General features: G+C 34.8%; 4 protein-coding genes across 5 annotated transcripts; 1 reads left to right on the forward strand and 3 right to left on the reverse strand.

Annotated features, from left to right (window-relative positions):
• Nucleotides 1-921: 921 nt before the first annotated feature.
• LOC130495040 (NADPH-dependent oxidoreductase 2-alkenal reductase-like) lies at nucleotides 922-2939 on the reverse strand. The gene is made up of 4 exons (XM_056985977.1): nucleotides 2650-2939; nucleotides 2058-2238; nucleotides 1661-1827; nucleotides 922-1567 (listed from the first exon to the last, which is right to left on the reverse strand). The coding sequence occupies exons 1-4, from the start codon at nucleotides 2875-2877 to the stop codon at nucleotides 1106-1108; spliced, it is 1038 nt and encodes a 345-aa protein (XP_056841957.1). The 5' UTR covers nucleotides 2878-2939; the 3' UTR covers nucleotides 922-1105.
• A 1076-nt stretch (nucleotides 2940-4015) lies between these two features.
• LOC108861320 (D-xylose-proton symporter-like 1) lies at nucleotides 4016-7770 on the reverse strand. Of its 2 annotated transcripts, none has more exons than XM_018635160.2 (14): nucleotides 7614-7770; nucleotides 7286-7392; nucleotides 7013-7091; nucleotides 6869-6928; nucleotides 6654-6720; nucleotides 6440-6564; nucleotides 6265-6366; nucleotides 5807-6175; nucleotides 5681-5728; nucleotides 5519-5581; nucleotides 5208-5288; nucleotides 5005-5103; nucleotides 4756-4893; nucleotides 4016-4504 (listed from the first exon to the last, which is right to left on the reverse strand). In XM_018635160.2, the coding sequence occupies exons 1-14, from the start codon at nucleotides 7656-7658 to the stop codon at nucleotides 4472-4474; spliced, it is 1416 nt and encodes a 471-aa protein (XP_018490662.1). In that variant the 5' UTR covers nucleotides 7659-7770; the 3' UTR covers nucleotides 4016-4471. The 2 variants fall into 2 exon arrangements, with proteins under 2 accessions (XP_018490662.1, XP_018490661.1); XM_018635159.2 differs by having other exon boundaries at nucleotides 4016-4514.
• Nucleotides 7771-8227: 457 nt separating this feature from the next.
• LOC108859205 (probable NADH dehydrogenase [ubiquinone] 1 alpha subcomplex subunit 12) lies at nucleotides 8228-9466 on the reverse strand. The gene is made up of 5 exons (XM_018633080.2): nucleotides 9332-9466; nucleotides 9153-9179; nucleotides 8943-9034; nucleotides 8691-8800; nucleotides 8228-8598 (listed from the first exon to the last, which is right to left on the reverse strand). The coding sequence occupies exons 1-5, from the start codon at nucleotides 9421-9423 to the stop codon at nucleotides 8440-8442; spliced, it is 480 nt and encodes a 159-aa protein (XP_018488582.2). The 5' UTR covers nucleotides 9424-9466; the 3' UTR covers nucleotides 8228-8439.
• Nucleotides 9467-13143: 3677 nt separating this feature from the next.
• On the forward strand, nucleotides 13144-17232 carry LOC108857876 (protein EXPORTIN 1B-like). The gene is made up of 18 exons (XM_056985976.1): nucleotides 13144-13218; nucleotides 13302-13358; nucleotides 13482-13685; nucleotides 13803-13862; nucleotides 13971-14081; nucleotides 14358-14455; nucleotides 14657-14765; nucleotides 14957-15022; nucleotides 15102-15206; nucleotides 15292-15372; nucleotides 15458-15633; nucleotides 15720-15800; nucleotides 15905-16087; nucleotides 16172-16238; nucleotides 16346-16456; nucleotides 16567-16674; nucleotides 16767-16904; nucleotides 16989-17232. Exons 3-18 carry the CDS (start codon nucleotides 13482-13484, stop codon nucleotides 17229-17231), a joined length of 1941 nt encoding a protein of 646 aa, XP_056841956.1. The 5' UTR covers nucleotides 13144-13218; nucleotides 13302-13358; the 3' UTR covers nucleotide 17232.
• The last annotated feature ends 1747 nt before the right edge of the window (nucleotides 17233-18979 follow it).

Below are 18979 nucleotides of genomic sequence, written 5' to 3' on the forward strand. Positions count from 1 at the left end.
TACCTTTAGAGGTGAGAAAGCGAATGTCACAAGCGCGTTTGTGCCGAAATTCACAAGCACATGCTGATTCCTCTACCTCTTAGTTTTAAAGGGAATATCTCTGAAATCATCAGCCAACCAATAGGTCCAAAGGATAACTGTGCAAGATTCATGGCAAACCTTTTTGAGATCACAAAGTTATAAGAAAAAATATAAACTTAGCGTTGCCAAGAATGGAATTCAAAAAATCTGTGAAAAAAGTTTAACTTGATAGCAGCCCACATAAAGTAGCAATGCAACTACAGCAACAGCTGGTACAGTATTATTAAAAGATGTAGTGAAGCAAAAAAACAAGAGGCAAAACAATTCTTAATCACTTATTTTTTCCGTCTCGTGAAGCAAAAAAACAAAGAAAGAGAAGAGACTTTGAGGACAGACCATGCCACTCACACCACCAAGAAGTAAAGGCCTCCTCTCAAGTCTGTCAATCACTATAACAGCAACTCCGGTCATTACCAACTGCAACAACAGTAAAGTGCCACGTTTAAAATGGTTTAAAATGTGCTAAACATCATATACTTATTAGTTTATTACTTTTGATAGTGGTGCCAGAGATTGTACTACAAAGCATATTACTCTCCCAATATTTCATAGCTAAGGATCTGATACGTCAAACAAGATGGAAGAAAATGAATACCTTCAATAGACCGAGCAGAATTGAGATCCGAGTTGCATCAGTTGCAGCAGAGAAGCCAGCAGTCTAGTAGTTATAGCGATCCAAAGAAAGAAGTTCGGATTCTCTCAAGAGCTTCCTCATGGTGAAACATAAGCCAACTTAACTAGAGATGAGAAGAAAAACCTGTAGTATTGATGGTGCATAAAATTGGGTTTCAAAAATAAGCCATTTTCCCGATATTTGGCTAACTATTAGTCAAATCAAAATAACAAAAATTCAAATGCAAGTTATACTAATACAGTAAAAATACTACAACACAAAAGGGTTTTATTATTGGAATGAAAGTGAAGTACAGTCTTTAAGGCGAAACTTAAACTTACAAAACAACTACAACAAAGCGTAATTAACTCATCTCCAGCTGATAACCAACTCTAAAACGTCTCTCAATCATCACTCACGAGCCACCACAATGAGCTGTTTGCCGACGTTCTTACCATGGAAAAGTCCAATCAAAGCAGAAGGTCCCTTCTCCAGTCCTTCGGCTACATCCTCTACGTAAGTGATCTTCCCTTCTCTAATATAGGGAAGTACAAACTCCAAAAACTTGGAGTACTTGTGATAGTAATCAAAGACCACGAAACCTTGAAGCCGAATCCGCTTGTAAATGACACTCGACAGGTTGCGCACGCCTTCCTGCTCCTCCAGGTTGTACTGTGAGATCATTCCACATACCGCGATACGCCCGTTTAGCTTCATGTTTAGGAGCACTGCGTCTAGCATCTTGCCTCCTACGTTCTCAAAGTATATGTCTATGCCTTCCGGGAAACACCTCTTCAGGGCAGCGTTAAGGTCTTTCTCTTCTTTGTAATTGAAAGCTTCATCAAACCCAAACTTATTCTTGAGAAGATCAACCTATAACAAAACAAACAAAGAAAGGGGACAACAAGTCAATCTATGTGTTAAGAATTTGAACCAATAGCAAGAGTACAAGTGAAGTGTGATTACCTTTTCATTACTGCCGGCACTTCCAACGACATAACATCCCATAATCTTTGCGAGTTGTCCGACGAGCTGACCAACAGCACCAGATGCAGCTGAGACGAAGACGGTCTCTCCTTTCTTAGGAGAACAGATTTCATAAAACCCAGAATAGGCAGTCATCCCGGTCATACCTGTCAGAAACAGAGCAATGACCAATAGTAAACTACTGAACAATGTCAATTCAACATGTCAATAACCCAAGGCCACACCACAATAAACCAATGTATCATGCTAATAATCATAGAGAGAGAGAAGCACATCAAGCTTTGTGGCATTGTATATCACACAGCTTTCACTATCAAGTTCACATTTATCTACGAAATTACCAAGTGAAAACTGCATGCATGATCAAAAAACATACCGAGAAGTCCAGTGTAGTAGGACAAGGGAACATCAGTGTGTAGGATCTTAAAATGTGAGTAAGGAGTTATAGTAATAACACTGTACTCCTCCCATCCAACAATACCCCAAAGCAAGTCTCCCTTTGTGTAATCAGGGTGCCCTGATTCTACCACTTTTGACACTCCATACCCATAGATTGGCTGCAAAACAACAACACGGTGAACCATTTACCAATAGGAGCACAAAAGATTGGCTGCAAAACAACAACAACACGGTGAACCATTTACCAATAGGGGCACAAAACTGGTAAGACAATAAAATTAACATAGGGGTTAATAAAATAACAATATTTTGAATTTTTAATATTAAGTCCCACATCTGCCAAAGAGAGTGGCGATGGGATCCTTTTCTAACAAATATAATATGAGTGAATGGGAATAATATATAAGTGTGCGGATAATTCTTCGCTTTGAGTTAGTTTTTGGGTGTGAGTTAGATCCATCATTAATATTTAAAAAATATTTTATTCAAATCTATCACTGCTATATGCATGACTGGTGGTTACACGTATTCACTTTAAAATTCCACCATAGATACTTCATAAATTGTACCTGGCCAGGGGTGTAGGGTAGAGCGAGAGCGGCAGTGGAGGGATCAGGCTTGCTCATACGAATGCGCATGTAAGGATCGCAAGACAGGAAGAGATTCTTCACCAAGACCTTGTTAGATCCCGCAGCAACCTTTAGATCGACGGTGGCATCGTTGAAGATGAGGTCTGACTCCTTGGGGAAACCGGTGACGTAGTCTCGCAATATGACTTGCTTGTTGGTGGTCGCCATTGTTATCTTCTAATGGTATATGCGATGATTTTCTCGTTTTTATGTAGGAACGTTGAGGACGCGCGTCTGCATTTATAAGTGATTTGTGTAACGTGTGACGTAGCCACAACTTCTGTAAACTAGATAAAAAGAAGAGAGAAGGTTCTCGTATTATTTATTTTTCTGTTTATGACGTTACATTATGTTTTTGTTGTGTGATAATCAATGACGTCACGGTGTTTCATAGGAAACATTTAACACTTTTTTTGGTGTTGTTATATAAAAGAGTGTTTCATTTCTGTGACAAATTTTTTTTATTTTAGAATTTCAATACAATTTATATTTATTTTAAGATTAATATTAACTATAAAATGTATAATTTTTTAAATAATTTTATTTATCATAAATATTATTAATTAAATAAGTGTAATTAATAGAATAGCTATATTTCAGTGATTTTTTAGACATGCAAAAATGTCTGATACTAAATCACTTGCGGCGGCGAAAGACGAAAAAGTAAGAACAAGTTAGGGTTTGGCTGTTAACACGGAGAAGACAGGGACATGAGGCGGAAGATTCTACGGCGGTGAAACTTTCTCGGCGACCGAATGGGTTGGTGATCGCATGAAGACCACGTGTTAATACACGTGTCATAAGCAAACCATCTTGATCCTGCGTGAAACATCAACCACCGTCTCAAAATTAGGCTTCAGTATTTAATTTCTTTTGTTTCATCTCTGTTAGGCCTTGTTAATAATCCTTTAACTTGTAATGTTGACCTTTGGATTTTAGTTCAGTGAAATGAACACAGTTGACAAAGAAAAATACCTTTTGTGAAATGGAAGAAGTACAACTTATTTTCACATTACTTTCACATTGTTTTGAGCTACTTTTTTGTTTGTTTGTTTGCAATAATTAAGTTTCATTTCACATTTCATAGTTTTTTGTCGGCAAGTATTCTTTTGAAAATCAATACTCCCTCCGTTTCATATTATTTGTCGTTCTAATTTTATGCACACAGATTAAGAAAACATTTAATTTTACATATTTCCAAAATAAAAACACTATTACCAATACACCTAACCATATATCAACCAATAGAAAAATAGAATAGAGAATATTGTCAATAAATTTTGCATTGAAAACCGAAAACGACACTTATTTTGAAACAAAAATTTTCCTCTAGAACGACATATATTTTGAAACGGAGGGAGTATTACATAACAAAATATACTTATATTGCAAATAATATTTACTGAAATAATATATAAAAAGCTCGAAAATGATATAGAAATATTTTTTTCTCAAAATAGTGATTTTTCTTACATTTGAGAAAACATATAAGTAAACTTTCGAAATTTAAAAGTTGAACCAAGTTTTTGCCGCGAGCTTCTTTTGTTACCGACCAATGAAATTCCGCGGTAAATGGCGGCGACACCACCTCTGGTTACTGCCTTTCCCATCCATAGCCTCAAGCAATGAAGCAGCAGTGAAGATGGAAGCTAAGAAGATGAGTTCCCACCTTTCTAGAGACATTTGGCTTCAATTTCTTCAAGAGTAAGACCCTTTGTCTCAGGCACAATGAAGTATATGAAGAAGATAGACACTACACATATCACTCCAAATCCACAGAACAGTACTCCAGCTCCTAGGAGCTCCTTCAGAAAAAAAGATACCAGGTGAGCTAAAACCTCCAAAACTCAGACGATAATCTAGAGAAAAATAAACAGATTAAGATATGCAACCAACAAGATATATGGATGACTGTAGATCAGTCAGAAACAGTCTTTAAGTTGGTTAGAGCCTCTAACTTAGAGGTGAGAGCTAAATAGGGAACCTCTAGTTAATCGTGTTCTTCCAAAGTTATAGCTACATTCTCTTGGTTCTGGAATCTTTTACCTTTAGAGGTGAGAAAGCGAATGTCACAAGCGCGTTTGTGCCGAAATTCACAAGCACTGCTATGCTGATTCCTCTTCCTCTTAACTTCAAGGGGAATATCTCTGAAATCATCAGCCAACCAATAGGTCCAAAGGATAACTGTGCAAGATTCATGGCAAACCTTTTTTTTTGAGATCGTATCAAGAAAATTATAAGATATTATTGCCAAGAGTGGAACCTTAATTAGAAAAATCTGTAAGAAAGGTTAACCTGATAGCAGCTCACATACAGTAGCAATGCAACTACAGCAACAGCTGGTACAGTGTTATAAAAGATGTAGTAGGACCCCATGAGGAACAGTGAGATCATCTGTTACACAAGAGGCAAAACAATTCTTAAATCATTTATTTTTTCTGTCTCGTGAAGCAAAAAACAAAGAAAGAGAAAAGACTAAAGAAGTAATGAGGACAGACCATGCCACTAACACCACAAACAAGTAAAGGCCTCCTTCCAAGTCTGTCAATCACTATAACAGCAACTCCAGTCATAACCAACTGCAACAGTAAAATACCATGTTAAAAGTCTTCAAAAGGAAACATACAAAATATCTTTGCTGCAAAAAAGAAAAATTAGTTCACAAGGATAAGACGGTTTAAAATGTGCTACACATTCATATTAATTGTAATACTGGTACCAGAGACTTTACTACAAAGCATATTACTCCTGTAATATTTCATAGCTAACAGGATCTGATATGCCTAACAAGATGGAAGAAAATGAATACCTTCAATAGACCGAGCAGAATTGAGATCCGAGTTGCATCAGTTGCAGCAGAGAAACCGGCAGTCTAGTAGTTATAGGGTACAAAGAAAGAAGTTGAGATTCTCTCAAGAGCTTTGTCATAGTGAAAAAACAAGCCAACTTAATAAGAGATGAGAAGAAAAACCTGTAATATTGATGGTGCATAATAAAGCACACTTGGTTGCCCTGTTATCTGTAACCATTTGAAAAAATATATTTAGCTATTTTTTCTTTCTCCTAAAGGACATTTGATGAAATTGAATGCACCAACCTGTTGCAACAAAACTAAACCTCCTGCTATAGTGAGAGCTTTCAAGCACTTGCCTTGAAATATTTCACCAAGTGTAGCTTCCTTGTCCTCACCCACAGAGGAAAGCTCAGCCAAGATCTCGTTTACTTGTTCAACGGACGAGTCAACTACCACAGACCCTCTAAGGCGGCGAAGAGACTTGATTGCGGCCTGTTGTAGGCTCTCCACGTTCCCTTTTCCCTGGAGAGAGCGCAGTAACAGCCACCTAGGGGATGCTGGTAGCCAGCACATTCCAATTCCCATGATAACCGGCAGAGGGATGATCGTTGCGTACATGTAACGCCAACCAGAAGTCACCGTAACCCAAAGGCTACCTATTCCATAACCTCCCTTCACAAAAAAAAAAAAAAATCTATGTGTCAGTTTTAAGCGATAATGTAACTTCAAACTGAGCAATAAAAATTCTGAAATCCACTTACAACCATCCCAAGAACGGTAAAGAACTCCTTTAGCGAGATCATCCGTCCACGTATCTGACTAGGAGCAGTCTCTGCAATGTACATTGGAGCTGCGTGCATTGTCTACAATATATGGGAACATATCAGCTTTGAATGCTAAAAAGTGTAATCCAAAAGCTGCAAGATCGATCTTTACCAGTCCAACACCGATGCCATACATAAGCCGTCCAGTAATCAGGACAGAAAAGACAGGTGCTGCTGCAGTCACAATGGCTCCAACAAGATATAAGAAGGCAGCCAAAATCAGCTCCTTTCTTCTTCCTTGAAAACAAATCAAAATCAAATCCAAAAACAATTCAGTTTCTTTCAGATAGAGACGCTGCTATGTAAAACAAGATAAAGAAACCAACCTATAATGTCTGCAACACTAAATGCCACAATGGATCCAATTAAGGCACCGTATAGTGAGCCACTAGTCTGCACCAAAATTTAAAAATATTTAAGCAAAATAATTTTCTTTTCACAAGAGAGACCGCAGGTCCTATAGGGAGAAAACACAATGACAAATAAACTATGCAAATAAACAACATGTAGAAGAACCAAGAAAGGTGAAAGATAGACTCACAATTATACCAACATCCACTGAAGACAAGTTGTACCATGAAATTCCACTAAGCGTAGGCGACTGTACACATACAGGAAGGCAAAAACAGCTTAGAACTTGAGTTACCTACCTACCTAATCTAAGCACAGTTTTAAGGCAATTTACCTTAATAGAAATGGTTGCACAAGATGTGGCACCAATCTCGTAACCAAAAAGCAAAGCTCCAAGAGCTGGAAATAGAAACCTGCAAATAAATGACTTCTTAGTATTGCTTTTAAGACAAGTCTCTATCATGTGCAAAACCAAAAATGGTTGCCCACTTGTTTTTTCTTTTAGCTTATTAACTGTGAGTAGCAATCAAAATCTTTTTGGGACCGCAGTTTGTATTAATGACAACCAAACAATAAAAGGAAAACGACAAACACAAAAACAACTCACGGGGGAATGGCTGCAAGAACAGAGTAGTTTTCTGGGCTGTGGTGGTTCTCCTCCTTGATCAGAGGTTCGTTCACCAAGCTTATCCCACCCGAAGATGAATCACCAACCTGCACAGGAACATAATTTCACATACAAAGTAATAATAATAAAATAATTTCCAAAATCAAGCGAAACCCTAAGCTATATAATAACTCTCTCTCAAGCCCCTTTAATTTGACCGGACAAGAAGTCAAGAACCAAACAAACAAAGTACATTTTTTTGACTGCGGCCCAAAAAAACGAAGGGAGAAAATATAGAAAGACGATGTGCAAAAGAGAAGCGCGAAACCTGTCCAAGAGAAACAGACGATGGCTTCTCGGGATCAAACCCCATGGCTACGGAAGCTTGTTCAAGGAGAAGGAGATGGACTATTTATGACAAGCTTTACGATTTGACTTGTCTGATTTTTTTGAGCTAAACGAGTTTTTGAATTCGCAGAGGAGAGAAATGAGAGGAAGAGAGACGGACTATTTATGACAGGCTGACATAAACGGTCATCGGACTTTTCAAATTACTGTTTTTTAGTTGGTCAAACATTAACTACTGTTGTTTTTTTCAACTTTCATTATTTTTTCTCTTTTTTTCTCAACTAATCTCATTAGATTTCCTGTCAAACATGTTTTATGTGCTATTAAATATTTATCATAAAGCAATCTGTCTCAACCGTCTTATAGTCCTATAAACAACTTACTAATAAAAAACAACCAACTTGTTTTGTAAAGTCGCCATGCCTACCATTTATTTTATGATAGAATGATCTTTGATGAAATAATATTTTTCTTTGTTTTGATTCGAATCAGAAATTCTATATTTGGGTTTTATCATCATTTTATAAGAAAACTCTTACTTATCCTACGCAATTTCATGTAATGAAATTTGATGTAACTGTTTTCCAAAATAATGTTTATAATCCTGTAATATAATAATAATCTCCTCTCCCGAGGTGAAGGAAGCTTGAGTAAGCAAATATGATTAAACATCATCAATTACATAATTCCGTAAATCCAATTGTTCAGCTTTAGAGATCTAAAACAGCTTTCCTTTTATTCAAAAAGAGACAGAAACAAAACAACAAATCACTCACTCAGCGCATTAACCAAAAGCTCTCACATTCTTACTTGGTCTTGGTGGGTACCCATGGTTGGTACCGAGTCCAGTTCTTTTGCCCCGGGTTCAAGGTATGCCCTTTAGAATGGTAAATGTATGCATCACCTTCTCCAGAGAAATTCTCCTTATGCTCAATCCCATACCTTTTTGGTTTCTGACTCAACAGCTTCAAACAGAAAGAGAGAGAGAGTGAGACAATGGATTATCTGCAACTTATTATTAAACTATAGCATACTTAAAATCGGTTTTATTTATTACCTCGTCTCCGGTGTGATCAGTGATGAAATGAAGCCATCCATGCCATTCGGCTGGTACTTGAGATGCATTGTAACGATCCTTCGATGCGTACTCTACCCACCTGTGTCGACCTGTTAGCAAGTGACTCAATGTTTCAATGTAAAGAAAGCGAATTGGCTAAACATCTATAGAGATACACACTCCACTATTTTTTACCAAATAAAATTATGCAATCTATCAGATAAAATTAAGTTACTAAAGAGAAGAGCGTACCGCACTGAGTATCGCCCAGCTTCTGGTAGTATTTGTTACCGAACTTGTCCACACCGATAAGCGTTGCTCCTATGTTGTGTATTTTGGTTTGCCTTTTGAATGATCAAATTGAGACATAAGAATGTTTTTTTCACAGACCAAAGGACACACATATAATAAAACTACAACAGATGTTTCAACAAACAAAATTGAAATGTTATGTATACTTACAAGAGGTTTCCATCGGGCAGGCATCTCCTGTAATAACGGGGGAACGAACCAAATTAGAGAGAATGGCAATGCATTTCGAATTGCTAGGTTATAAGGGGATCTAACGAATCGAATCGAAGGAGATCCCGAGAGTAAGCTAAAGCTACGAAACGAAGAGGACGAGAGGAAGAAATACTAACAGGAAGCCTTCTTCTCGGATCATCCTGAGGAAGCCTCCGAGACCTTTCTCTCTAATCGCCTCCAACGCATTCTTCGCCACCGTCAATGCCATCGCTCTCCTCTGTCTCTCTCGATCGATGTCGGAAACTCGAAACAACAACAAGGAACAGATACGATTGACATTTTTCGAAACGCAACGTTTCGTTCTCTGTGTTTCATGGGCCCATTATTCGCATGGATCCATGTTTCATGGGCCACACACTATACTTGCTCGATGTTTCCCTGAATCATGATCTAATGATAGTAAATATTAAACTGAAGCATTTTTTTGTTGGGCCCAAACTAAATAAAATATCTGAAGCATTTTGTACCAATCATTTTGTTGGTCAATAATACAATATTCAAATCTAATATAAATGGTATTGGAATCCAAAATTTATGGAAATTATATTCTGAGAAACATATAATTTGACTAATACAATGTTTTTGAATCATATCAAAGTATTCAAATCTAATATAAATGGTATTGGAATCCACATCTATGGAAATTATATTCTGAGAAACATATAGTTGGACCACTACAATGTTTTTAAATCATACAAAAGAGGGATGTCAAAAAAAAATCAAATCATACCAAAGAGGGATGTCAAGAAAATAAAATCATACCAAAGAGGGATGTATTTATCCAAGGGTGAGAAGATGTATATGCACCTACTTTTCAAACCAATTATTGACAATTTTTGTTAATTTTAAGCACTAATCATATTTATGCATCCATTATATTTTGAGGTTGTGCCCCTCAATATTTTAGGTGATTCAATCAATTAATTAAAAATAGATAAACAAAACGTGTAAATGAAAAAATAATATAACAAAAAATTTAAAACAATCAAAGTTAAAATTTACTTTATGTTATGGCTTTTCACTGAAACTCACAACGTGACAACAAATATCATAGTATACGTATTTAAAAAATACTAGTTTAATATGAAGAAAAAAAACTATAACTAATAACATTGTTTATTATATACAAAAAACTATGAATGAATACCATATAATGTTTAAATAGTCTAAATCATTTAATATAACCTTTTATCAATTAAAGAATATAAAGAAATATATTTTTGCTATTTTGCCAGCTAAGATGTAGAAATAATGTAAGTATATAGGGTAATATTTATTGACTTATTTAGTTGTTTTACATGAATGCATTGTATTTTATTATAAATTTCTTAACATATTTTTTTAAAAACAAATAGTATAAAATAATAGAAAACAAAAAATAATCTAGAAAAAAATATCCGTAGGATACCATTTATTGACCTATTTAGTTATTTTACATGAATGCATTTTATTTTATCATAAAGATTCCTTATAATTCCACGTAAATCTTTTGAATGCCATATATATATGAAAATATATAAAAAAATATAAGAAAAATAATAGGAAGACAAAAAATAATCTATAAAAATCTGTTTTCCTTCACATTCTCCCTCCCCTCGCTTATAAGCATTTTCTCCACGTCTCTCGGTCTCCATATTCAGTTTCGTGTGGAGTCTCTCTTTTGTTTTGTTTTGTTTTGTTTTGCGCATCTTCCCAACCATGGCTGCTGAGAAGTTAAGGGACTTGAGTAAGCCTATGGACGTCGCTTTACTCGATGCCACTGTTAAGGCCTTTTACGCTACAGGATCTAAGGAAGAAGTAAGTCGAATGTCTATGACTCTCCATCGAAACTGTTATGCGTCTTGTCTTCTCGTTGCTTTCTTGTCTTGTTACAACTGCTTGTAACTTGTGTTAGATAAAACAACAATGTTTCCGACAATCATTTGATGCTTTTGTGTAGTGTACTTGTCTTTCCTTTACTTTGGTCTAAAATCCAAGTGGTTGCATCAGTGTGTTAGTTTTCCATTAAAAAAAAATTAATGATCAAACATATTTCAGAGAGCTGCTGCGGATAATATCTTACGGGATTTGAAAGACAACCCTGATACTTGGCTTCAAGTGTCTCACATTCTGCAGAACACTAGGAGTATGCATACCAAGTATTTTGCTCTTCAGGTAAGTTAGTTTGCTTATATATTATCCAACTTTCGAATAATTGTTGTTTTCTTTTTTGAGGGGCTTGCTTGCTAGTTGCTACAAGGAAGGAAAAGTTCTTATAGATTCCACTTTCAGGTGCTAGAAGGTGTTATCAAATATAGGTGGAATGCATTACCAGTTGAACAACATGATGGAATGAAAAATTTCATCTCTGAAGTCATTGTGCAGGTACATATATATGTAAAATTGCATTAGTTTTTTTCTTCTGTTATAATATAATATGCTATAGACTAAGTAACTGAGTTGTTTTACCATGTAGCTTTCAAGTAATGAAGCATCTTTCAGATCGGAAAGGCTTTATGTCAACAAGTTAAATCTCATCTTGGTTCAGGTATCTTCAGGGTTTCTTGCTAACATATAGTTGTGCTACTTGGTTATTTGCCTTACTATGTTTATTTCTGATGCCTATATACAGATCTTGAAACATGAATGGCCGGCGAACTGGAGAAACTTTATCCCTGACCTAGTTAGTGCTGCTAAAACCAGCGAAACTGTCTGTGAGAATTGCATGGCTATTTTGAAAGTAAGTATATATTGTCTAGTTAGTGCATTTTTCATTAGTGCATTTTGCATTAGTTACGTTTGTTGTGTACTTAATAACATTCCTTTTTTTTCTTTAGCTCTTAAGTGAAGAGATCTTTAATTTCTCCAGAGGAGAAATGATTCAGAGAAAGATAAACGATCTGAAATTGTCTCTAAACAGGCAAGTTTATTTGAACTATATGTTCAAATATTTTGCCATAATTTGCAAAATGGTGATATTGGCCATACTTTACTGAGTAATTCTACTTTCTTATGTGCAGCGAGTTTCAACTCATTCACGGGTTATGCCTATATGCTCTCTCAGCTTCCCTAAGACCAGAACTTATACGAGCAACGTTATCTGCATTGCATGCCTATCTTTCGTGGATGCCGATCAAATATATTTTTGAGTCACCTTTGGTAATATATTTGGAATATAAGTGGAATAAAAAAGGTTTAGAAAGTCTCACAGACTTTGATAATTATTACTGAACTCATTACTCGCAGCTGGAAACCCTCCTTAAGTTCTTCCCTGTCCCGGAGTATAGGAATCTCACTCTTCAATGCCTGACAAAGGTATGCCGGTTTATAGGCCGGTCCAGGTTTTGTTGGTGTCTTTACTTTGCTGTCATATCTAATGAGTTATGTTCTTGTGGCAGATTGCAGCTCTTAATTATGATAGGTTCTACAGAAACCAATATGTCCAAATGTACATGATTTTCATGGAACACTTGCAGGTAGTGTTAAGTTTGTGTTTTGTTAGTTTTAATCATTGATGGTTCAACTATATAGTTTCAATTTTAGCTGATAATTGTAGTCTCTGGTCGTTTATGTGTTCATCAGATTGACTTTCATTTTACCTTTGCTTCTTGTAACGATGTCCTTACTTGTTTTCATGTCTGCAGGGAATGCTTCCTTTTAATGTTACTATCCCAGGGGCATATTCATCTGGAAGTGACGAAGAACAGGCAAGTTTTTTTACGTGCAGATATATTATATTTTTACGGTAGTGCATGACTGTATATCTTCTTTACCTCTAGGCTTTTATCCAGAACTTGGCACTGTTTTTCACTTCGTTTTTTAAGGTAATGTTTTCTTTTTTTGAAACCAGATGAGGGTTTTTCATTTGATTTTTTAGTCTGCTTGCTTTCATATAAAAAAATTCTTGGTGTTGCAGTTACATATAAAAATCCTCGAATCTACACCCGAAACTATTCCCTTCCTACTTTCTGGTCTTGAATATCTCATTAGCATATCATATGTTGATGACACTGAAGTGTTCAAGGTATGTGGGACTTCCCCTTGTTAATACTTCTTGCCGGTGATGCATTTTTAGGTCTCAGCTTTTGTTTGCTTATGAGTGAACAGGTTTGTTTGGACTGCTGGCATTCACTAGTTTCGGAGTTGTTTACGTCAGGTCAACGAGTAGGTCACCCCTGCACTAACTCAAAGCCTCTTTGGAATATTGCAAATATGTCTTCTTTATATTCTCTAAGGGTTGTATATTGTGCTGTTTATAAGTTTTGTCTTGATTTTGTTTATTGTCAGATGGTTTATTTTCCTCCTACGGTTGATCGCATCGAACCTGAAGTCACAACAACAAAAATACTTTACTCTGATCAAATATCAAAATTGAGGGGGCTCATGATTGCTCGCATGGCTAAGCCTGAAGAAGTGCTAATTGTTGAAGATGAAAATGGGAACATTGTCCGTGAAACTATAAAGGATAGCGATGTTCTTTTCCAGTATAGGGTACCAACTTTATATAGCTACTATCTTCTGTTATATAATATATTAAGTATATATCAAATTTATACTAAATAAACTCGATTTAACAGTGGACTTGTTTTATTTTTACATTGTTGTCAGATAATGCGGGAGACATTGATCTGCCTCACACGCTTTGATCGTGATGATACCGAAAGACAGGTACTTACTACATATGAGGGGTGTAAGATTGTCCTTATTCTTTGGATTGATTTGAAGGCCTAGCTGGACTTGTTGTATTGATGCCAACTTTTTGTTGTTCTTGCAAAGATGTTTCGTAAGCTAAGCCAACAGATAAACAGAGAAGAGTGGACATGGAATAATCTGAACACTTTGTGCTGGGCTATTGGGTCTATTTCTGGTTCCATGGATGTAAAACATGTAAGATCTTCTCTCTTAGTATCTACTTGCATCTTCAATAAACAACAGCTGAGGATTTTGTTTGTAATCCAATAGCAAATACCTTGTTTCGCTCTAGTTATTTGGTAGCATCTTTCTAACGTCCCTAGTCTTCTTTATTAGCCTTCCATTCATTTATTTATGTATTTTTCTTTTTTTCCGTTCATTTATTTATGGTCTTGTTATTATGTTTCCACAAAAGTTTTGCTCATTCTATCAAAATTATTGAATCGTTTGAACTCTGTGCCTTTATTACAGGAAGAAGAGTTTGTAATGAGGGTTATTCGTGCTTTATTAAGTTTCTGTGAAATCATGACGGGAAATGACAATAAAGCTGTTATCGCGAGCAACGTCATGTGAGTTTGTCTCTACAGTCTAAACTATAAATGCTAATATTGAAACCTATCAGATGACTACTGGCAGTAACTTAGTATGAGATTTTCTTACTATAAATGGATAACTTGTTCCCTGATACGTACCATGATAAACTTGAACTTGTTTCTTGCATGATTCGTTTTGAGTATTTTGATGTTTGTCTTCTTCTACATTCTTTTCAGGTATGTTTTTGGACAGTATTCAAGATTCTTAAAGGGCAATTGGGAGTATTTGGTAGTGGTTGTTAAGAAGTTGTTTGACTTCATGCATTCGACTCATCCAGGTGTTAAGGTAATTCTTCCCTTTTTCAAGTTGGATCATCTAGAATTCATGTGGGAAATACAGTTTCTTGGATGAATCTTTCATTATGAAATAGGACTGACTTGGAACTTTGATTTAATTACCTTCCATGTACCAAAAATGATTACATGTTTTTTTACTGAAATTTTACATGTTATTAAGATACTTCATATTCCTTTCAGGACATGGCTTGTGATACACTCTTAAAGATTGTTCGGAAATGCAAACACATATTCCTTGTTGTTCAGGTACCCACAAGTTAGTTTAATACAACATGTTTAACTCTTTACTTTATCATCTACAGTGAGGTCATGTGTGTTCATTTAGGTTCGAGATCATGACGAGGAGCCATTTATATCTGATATTCTAGCAAGCCTTAAAACAATTATTCGAGATCTTGAGCCAAATCAGATGCACACTTTTTATGAATCTGTATGCATTTTTCAGTCCTTTCTCGGCAATGGTGATATGAATCTATTTCTTGCCGTGATCTCACTCTCTGTCTGTCTATCTTCAGCTTGCTTGTATAATCCAGGCTGAATCAGATCCTCATAAGATGGGTGAATACATTCAGAGGTTGATGGCTCTCCCTAATCAGGTTTGTTAATAAGCAATTAAGTCACTGCTCAGCTTTTGTTGTCCATAGCTCTTTAAAAGCATTAATTGTTTCCCTTACAATGTAGAGATGGGTAGAGATTATACGAGAAGCATGTCGGAATGCAGATTTCCTCAAAGACCCTGATGTGATACGGGATGTGCTTACTATCCTCGAGACAAGTACGAGAGTTGCAACTTCACTAGGAACACACTTCTTTTCTCAAATGTCATTGATCTTCTTGGATATGCTGAATATTTACAAGTAAGTTTTTTTAATACTTATACAAATTGTTACATTCTTCTTATAACTTAGTGATATTTGACTTTACTCTTCCTCTTCTGCACCAGAATGTACAGTGAACTCGTATCAATCTACATAGGTGATAGTGTTATGTATGCTTCGAAGATATCTGTTGTTAAGCTTCTAAGGTAGGACGGCTTTTTATACCAAATAAAAAAAATCACAGGTCTTGATGCCCTAATATTATATTACAAACTTGAATAATGCTTAATTTTTATGCTACTTGTGACAGATCTGTTACGAGAGAAATCCTGAAGCTGATAAAAACGTTAATAGACAAAGATGAAACCGAGTCACAAATTGGCAAAAAGTTTGTTCCATTAATGATGGATGTCGTACTTGGTGGCTATGCAAGAAATGTTCCTGATGCAAGGGAATCAGAAGTTTTATCACTCTTTGCGACAATAATAAAGCAGTATGTTTTCTTGTCTCTGCTGATGCGTAATTATCAAAAGAGAAGTTGTAAGACAAAATGTAACATGGAAATGTGTTTGTGTAGGTACAAGGTTGCAATGCAAAATGATGTCCCTCACATTTTTGAATTTGTTTTCCATTGCACTTTGGAGGTAACAGATTCTATGGTCCATGGGAATATTATTTTCTACTATTTATGGAATTAGAGATGGAGTAGAATATATAAAGAGTGTCAATTTTTTTTTCATCTTTTATGCAGATGATCACTAAGAACTTTGAAGATTATCCAGAACACCGGCTCAAGTTTTTCTCGTTACTTCGTGCCATTGCTGCATATTGTTTCCATACCTTGCTACAGTTGTCAAGTGAGGTTGGTGATTCTGGTCTTGCATATAGTTGACTTGACATCTCTCTCTATACTAATTGGTTATTACTTATAAGTGATTACTGAGCTTCTCTTGTGTTTGTATCTTCTCTTAGGAACTGAAGCTATTGATGGATTCAGTTATCTGGGCGTTTAGGCATACAGAAAAAAACATTGCTGGAACCGGGCTTAAACTCTTACTGGTGTTAATGAAAAAGTTTCAGGTTTTGAACCCTAACTGTTTCAATTTTATCCCTCATTTATTCTGGCATTATATGCATGATCTTATAACATGTTTTCTCTCTGGTTGTGACAGAAATCTGACTTCTCTAACCAATTCTACCGGACATACTTTATGCAAATTGAGCAAGAAATTATTGCCGTGTTGACCGATACCTTTCACAAGCCAGAGTTCGAGTTGCATGTGTTGGTGCTACAGCATCTATTTTCACTGGTAAAAATATATATATATATATACACACTTAAAAATCTACCATTTGCTAGTTTCTGAGGATATTGAGGGAGATCAACATTTCAGGTAGAGAGCGGTTCTTTAACAGAACCTTTATGGGATGCTTCCACTGCACCTTATCAGTATCCAAATAATGCCGCCTTTGTTTGTGAATACACCATCAAGCTTCTAAGCTCATCATTCCCCAACATAAGTGTATCAGAGGTGACACAATCTGCGAAAGAACTTTATCGGTTGAGAAGTCACCCTGATATATTTAAGAATCACTTACGAGACTTCCTTATACAGTCCAAAGAATTTTCTGCATAGGTATATATATACTAGTTTAACTACATAGATTGGTGTCTCTTCTACATAAACAACATTTCATTCAAACTCAGTCGAATGTGTTTTTTTTTCTCTTCTTCAGGATAAAAAAAAAGACTTATATGCTGAAGAAGCTGCTGCTAAGTTGGAGAGGGAGATACAAAGAATGCTTGATGCTTCTGGTTCCTGGACTTCTTGCTCCCAAAGAGATTCTAGACGAGTGACTGATGCATAAAATTATTTCTTTCCATAGCAATGTCTTCAAACAGTGTTTTTTTTGTAGAGATTCGTAATACACAGAGAAGTGTGGGATTTATTTCTTTTGTTAGCTTGGATGATTTGGTTTAATTACTAGCATCAATGAAATCTTTTCAGGAGCTCAAACCATAATCAAAATTTCCTAATAAATATTTTTTTGTTTAAAACTAATAAATAAAAATTATCTACCTTTTTGTTATAGATAAAGCTATATAGGTTAAGTATGTACATGTAATATGTTGTTATGAATATACTAATTAGAAAGCTTCACATTCTTCACATGTAATATCTATTCTATTAATTCTTCAACATGTCCAATTGATAAAAGGTTGTGTCCAAATATTTATTTTTATATTTTAAAAATGAAATATTACTCTCTATTTTTGTAAAAGCACATTTTGGTTTTAAAGTTAAAAAACTGCAACTCCATTATTTTCGGCAACTCCTTTTTTTTGTTAGCAAACGTATGAAAAATGGGGATCCACGTTCCTAACATTATCAAACGATGGCTTTTTATTTTGAATAATAGTATTTGATTATTTTTTGTTGGCAATGCCTTTTTCAGTTAGCAATGCTTCTTAAGAATAAGTTAAAAGGGAATTATATACAGTTCAATACTTTTAAAAACTTACAATTTAATTATTGGCATCTAAATATCTATTCCTATTAAACTAGAAAACATGACATATATATATAAGTTCAGTTTAACTATTTTAATACAATTATTAAACTTTTTTATTAGTAATTTAAGAAAATATTTTTACACAATATTATTACAAAAAATAATATGATTAAAGACACAAATATGATTTTTTAAATATAAAACAAAAAATATACCCGTCCTTTGAATATACAACACAAAATTGTTTTGCTTACAAAATATTAATATTTTGGAATATATATATATATATATATATATATATATAAAATTAAAACAGAAATATATATAAACCGATGGAAATATATTTCTTATGAAACTTTAAAAGTTAACTAATATTGATATTAATTAATGGTGGAAGCGGGTTATTAATAAAATTTAGTTTGATGATTGACGGAGTTTAACTGGTTTAAGTGAATTTTTAATAGAAATAAATATTCATATGAACTCATTTAGTTTAACGAGTTTTAAATAGGTTATTCGAATAAAAATATTTATTAAATGTGATTCTACTTAAAGTTAGTGAAGACCATTTTAACCCAACTACATATATATAACAGAATATGTTAAAATATTTCTTTAAACATTTTTCAAAAAAATTTGTTCGGTTTTAGTTGCGGGTTGAGTTTGATATTAGTTTCGAATATATAATTTAAAAACCATTTGAATATATACATCATGTCTAATAGAATATGGGACTTTTATTTTAGGGCGATTGGGATATAAATATTCTTGACTAAATTATGTTAGGTAACTATCAAGTAAATATAATATGTTGCAAACTTTAGGAATAAAGTTTTAAAATGGTTTCTGAAATGCATATGATACAAATGTA

Source organism: Raphanus sativus, chromosome 5 (genome assembly GCF_000801105.2).
Source record: "Raphanus sativus cultivar WK10039 chromosome 5, ASM80110v3, whole genome shotgun sequence".
Classification (NCBI taxonomy): Eukaryota; Viridiplantae; Streptophyta; class Magnoliopsida; order Brassicales; family Brassicaceae; genus Raphanus; species Raphanus sativus.

Excerpts from the sequence above, each read along its gene's own strand:
- LOC108861320 (XM_018635159.2), bottom strand. The coding sequence starts at position 7,658 with ATGGGGTTTGATCCCGAGAAGCCATCGTCTGTTTCTCTTGGACAG. Across the intron at positions 6,565-6,653 it reads TAGTGTTGCAGACATTATAG|GAAGAAGAAAGGAGCTGATT; the intron begins GTTGGTTTCTTT and ends TTTGTTTTCAAG. Across the intron at positions 6,176-6,264 it reads TTACCGTTCTTGGGATGGTT|GGAGGTTATGGAATAGGTAG; the intron begins GTAAGTGGATTT and ends TTTTTTGTGAAG.
- LOC108857876 (XM_056985976.1), top strand. The coding sequence starts at position 13,482 with ATGGTTTATTTTCCTCCTACGGTTGATCGCATCGAACCTGAAGTCACA. Across the intron at positions 14,766-14,956 it reads CGACTCATCCAGGTGTTAAG|GACATGGCTTGTGATACACT; the intron begins GTAATTCTTCCC and ends TATTCCTTTCAG. Across the intron at positions 16,905-16,988 it reads TACAGCATCTATTTTCACTG|GTAGAGAGCGGTTCTTTAAC; the intron begins GTAAAAATATAT and ends TCAACATTTCAG.
- LOC130495040 (XM_056985977.1), bottom strand. The coding sequence starts at position 2,877 with ATGGCGACCACCAACAAGCAAGTCATATTGCGAGACTACGTCACCGGT. Across the intron at positions 2,239-2,649 it reads TACCCTACACCCCTGGCCAG|CCAATCTATGGGTATGGAGT; the intron begins GTACAATTTATG and ends GTTGTTTTGCAG. Across the intron at positions 1,568-1,660 it reads GTGCCGGCAGTAATGAAAAG|GTTGATCTTCTCAAGAATAA; the intron begins GTAATCACACTT and ends GTTTTGTTATAG.
- LOC108859205 (XM_018633080.2), bottom strand. The coding sequence starts at position 9,423 with ATGGCATTGACGGTGGCGAAGAATGCGTTGGAGGCGATTAGAGAGAAA. Across the intron at positions 9,180-9,331 it reads ATCCGAGAAGAAGGCTTCCT|GAGATGCCTGCCCGATGGAA; the intron begins GTTAGTATTTCT and ends CCGTTATTACAG. Across the intron at positions 8,801-8,942 it reads GCTGGGCGATACTCAGTGCG|GTCGACACAGGTGGGTAGAG; the intron begins GTACGCTCTTCT and ends ACTTGCTAACAG.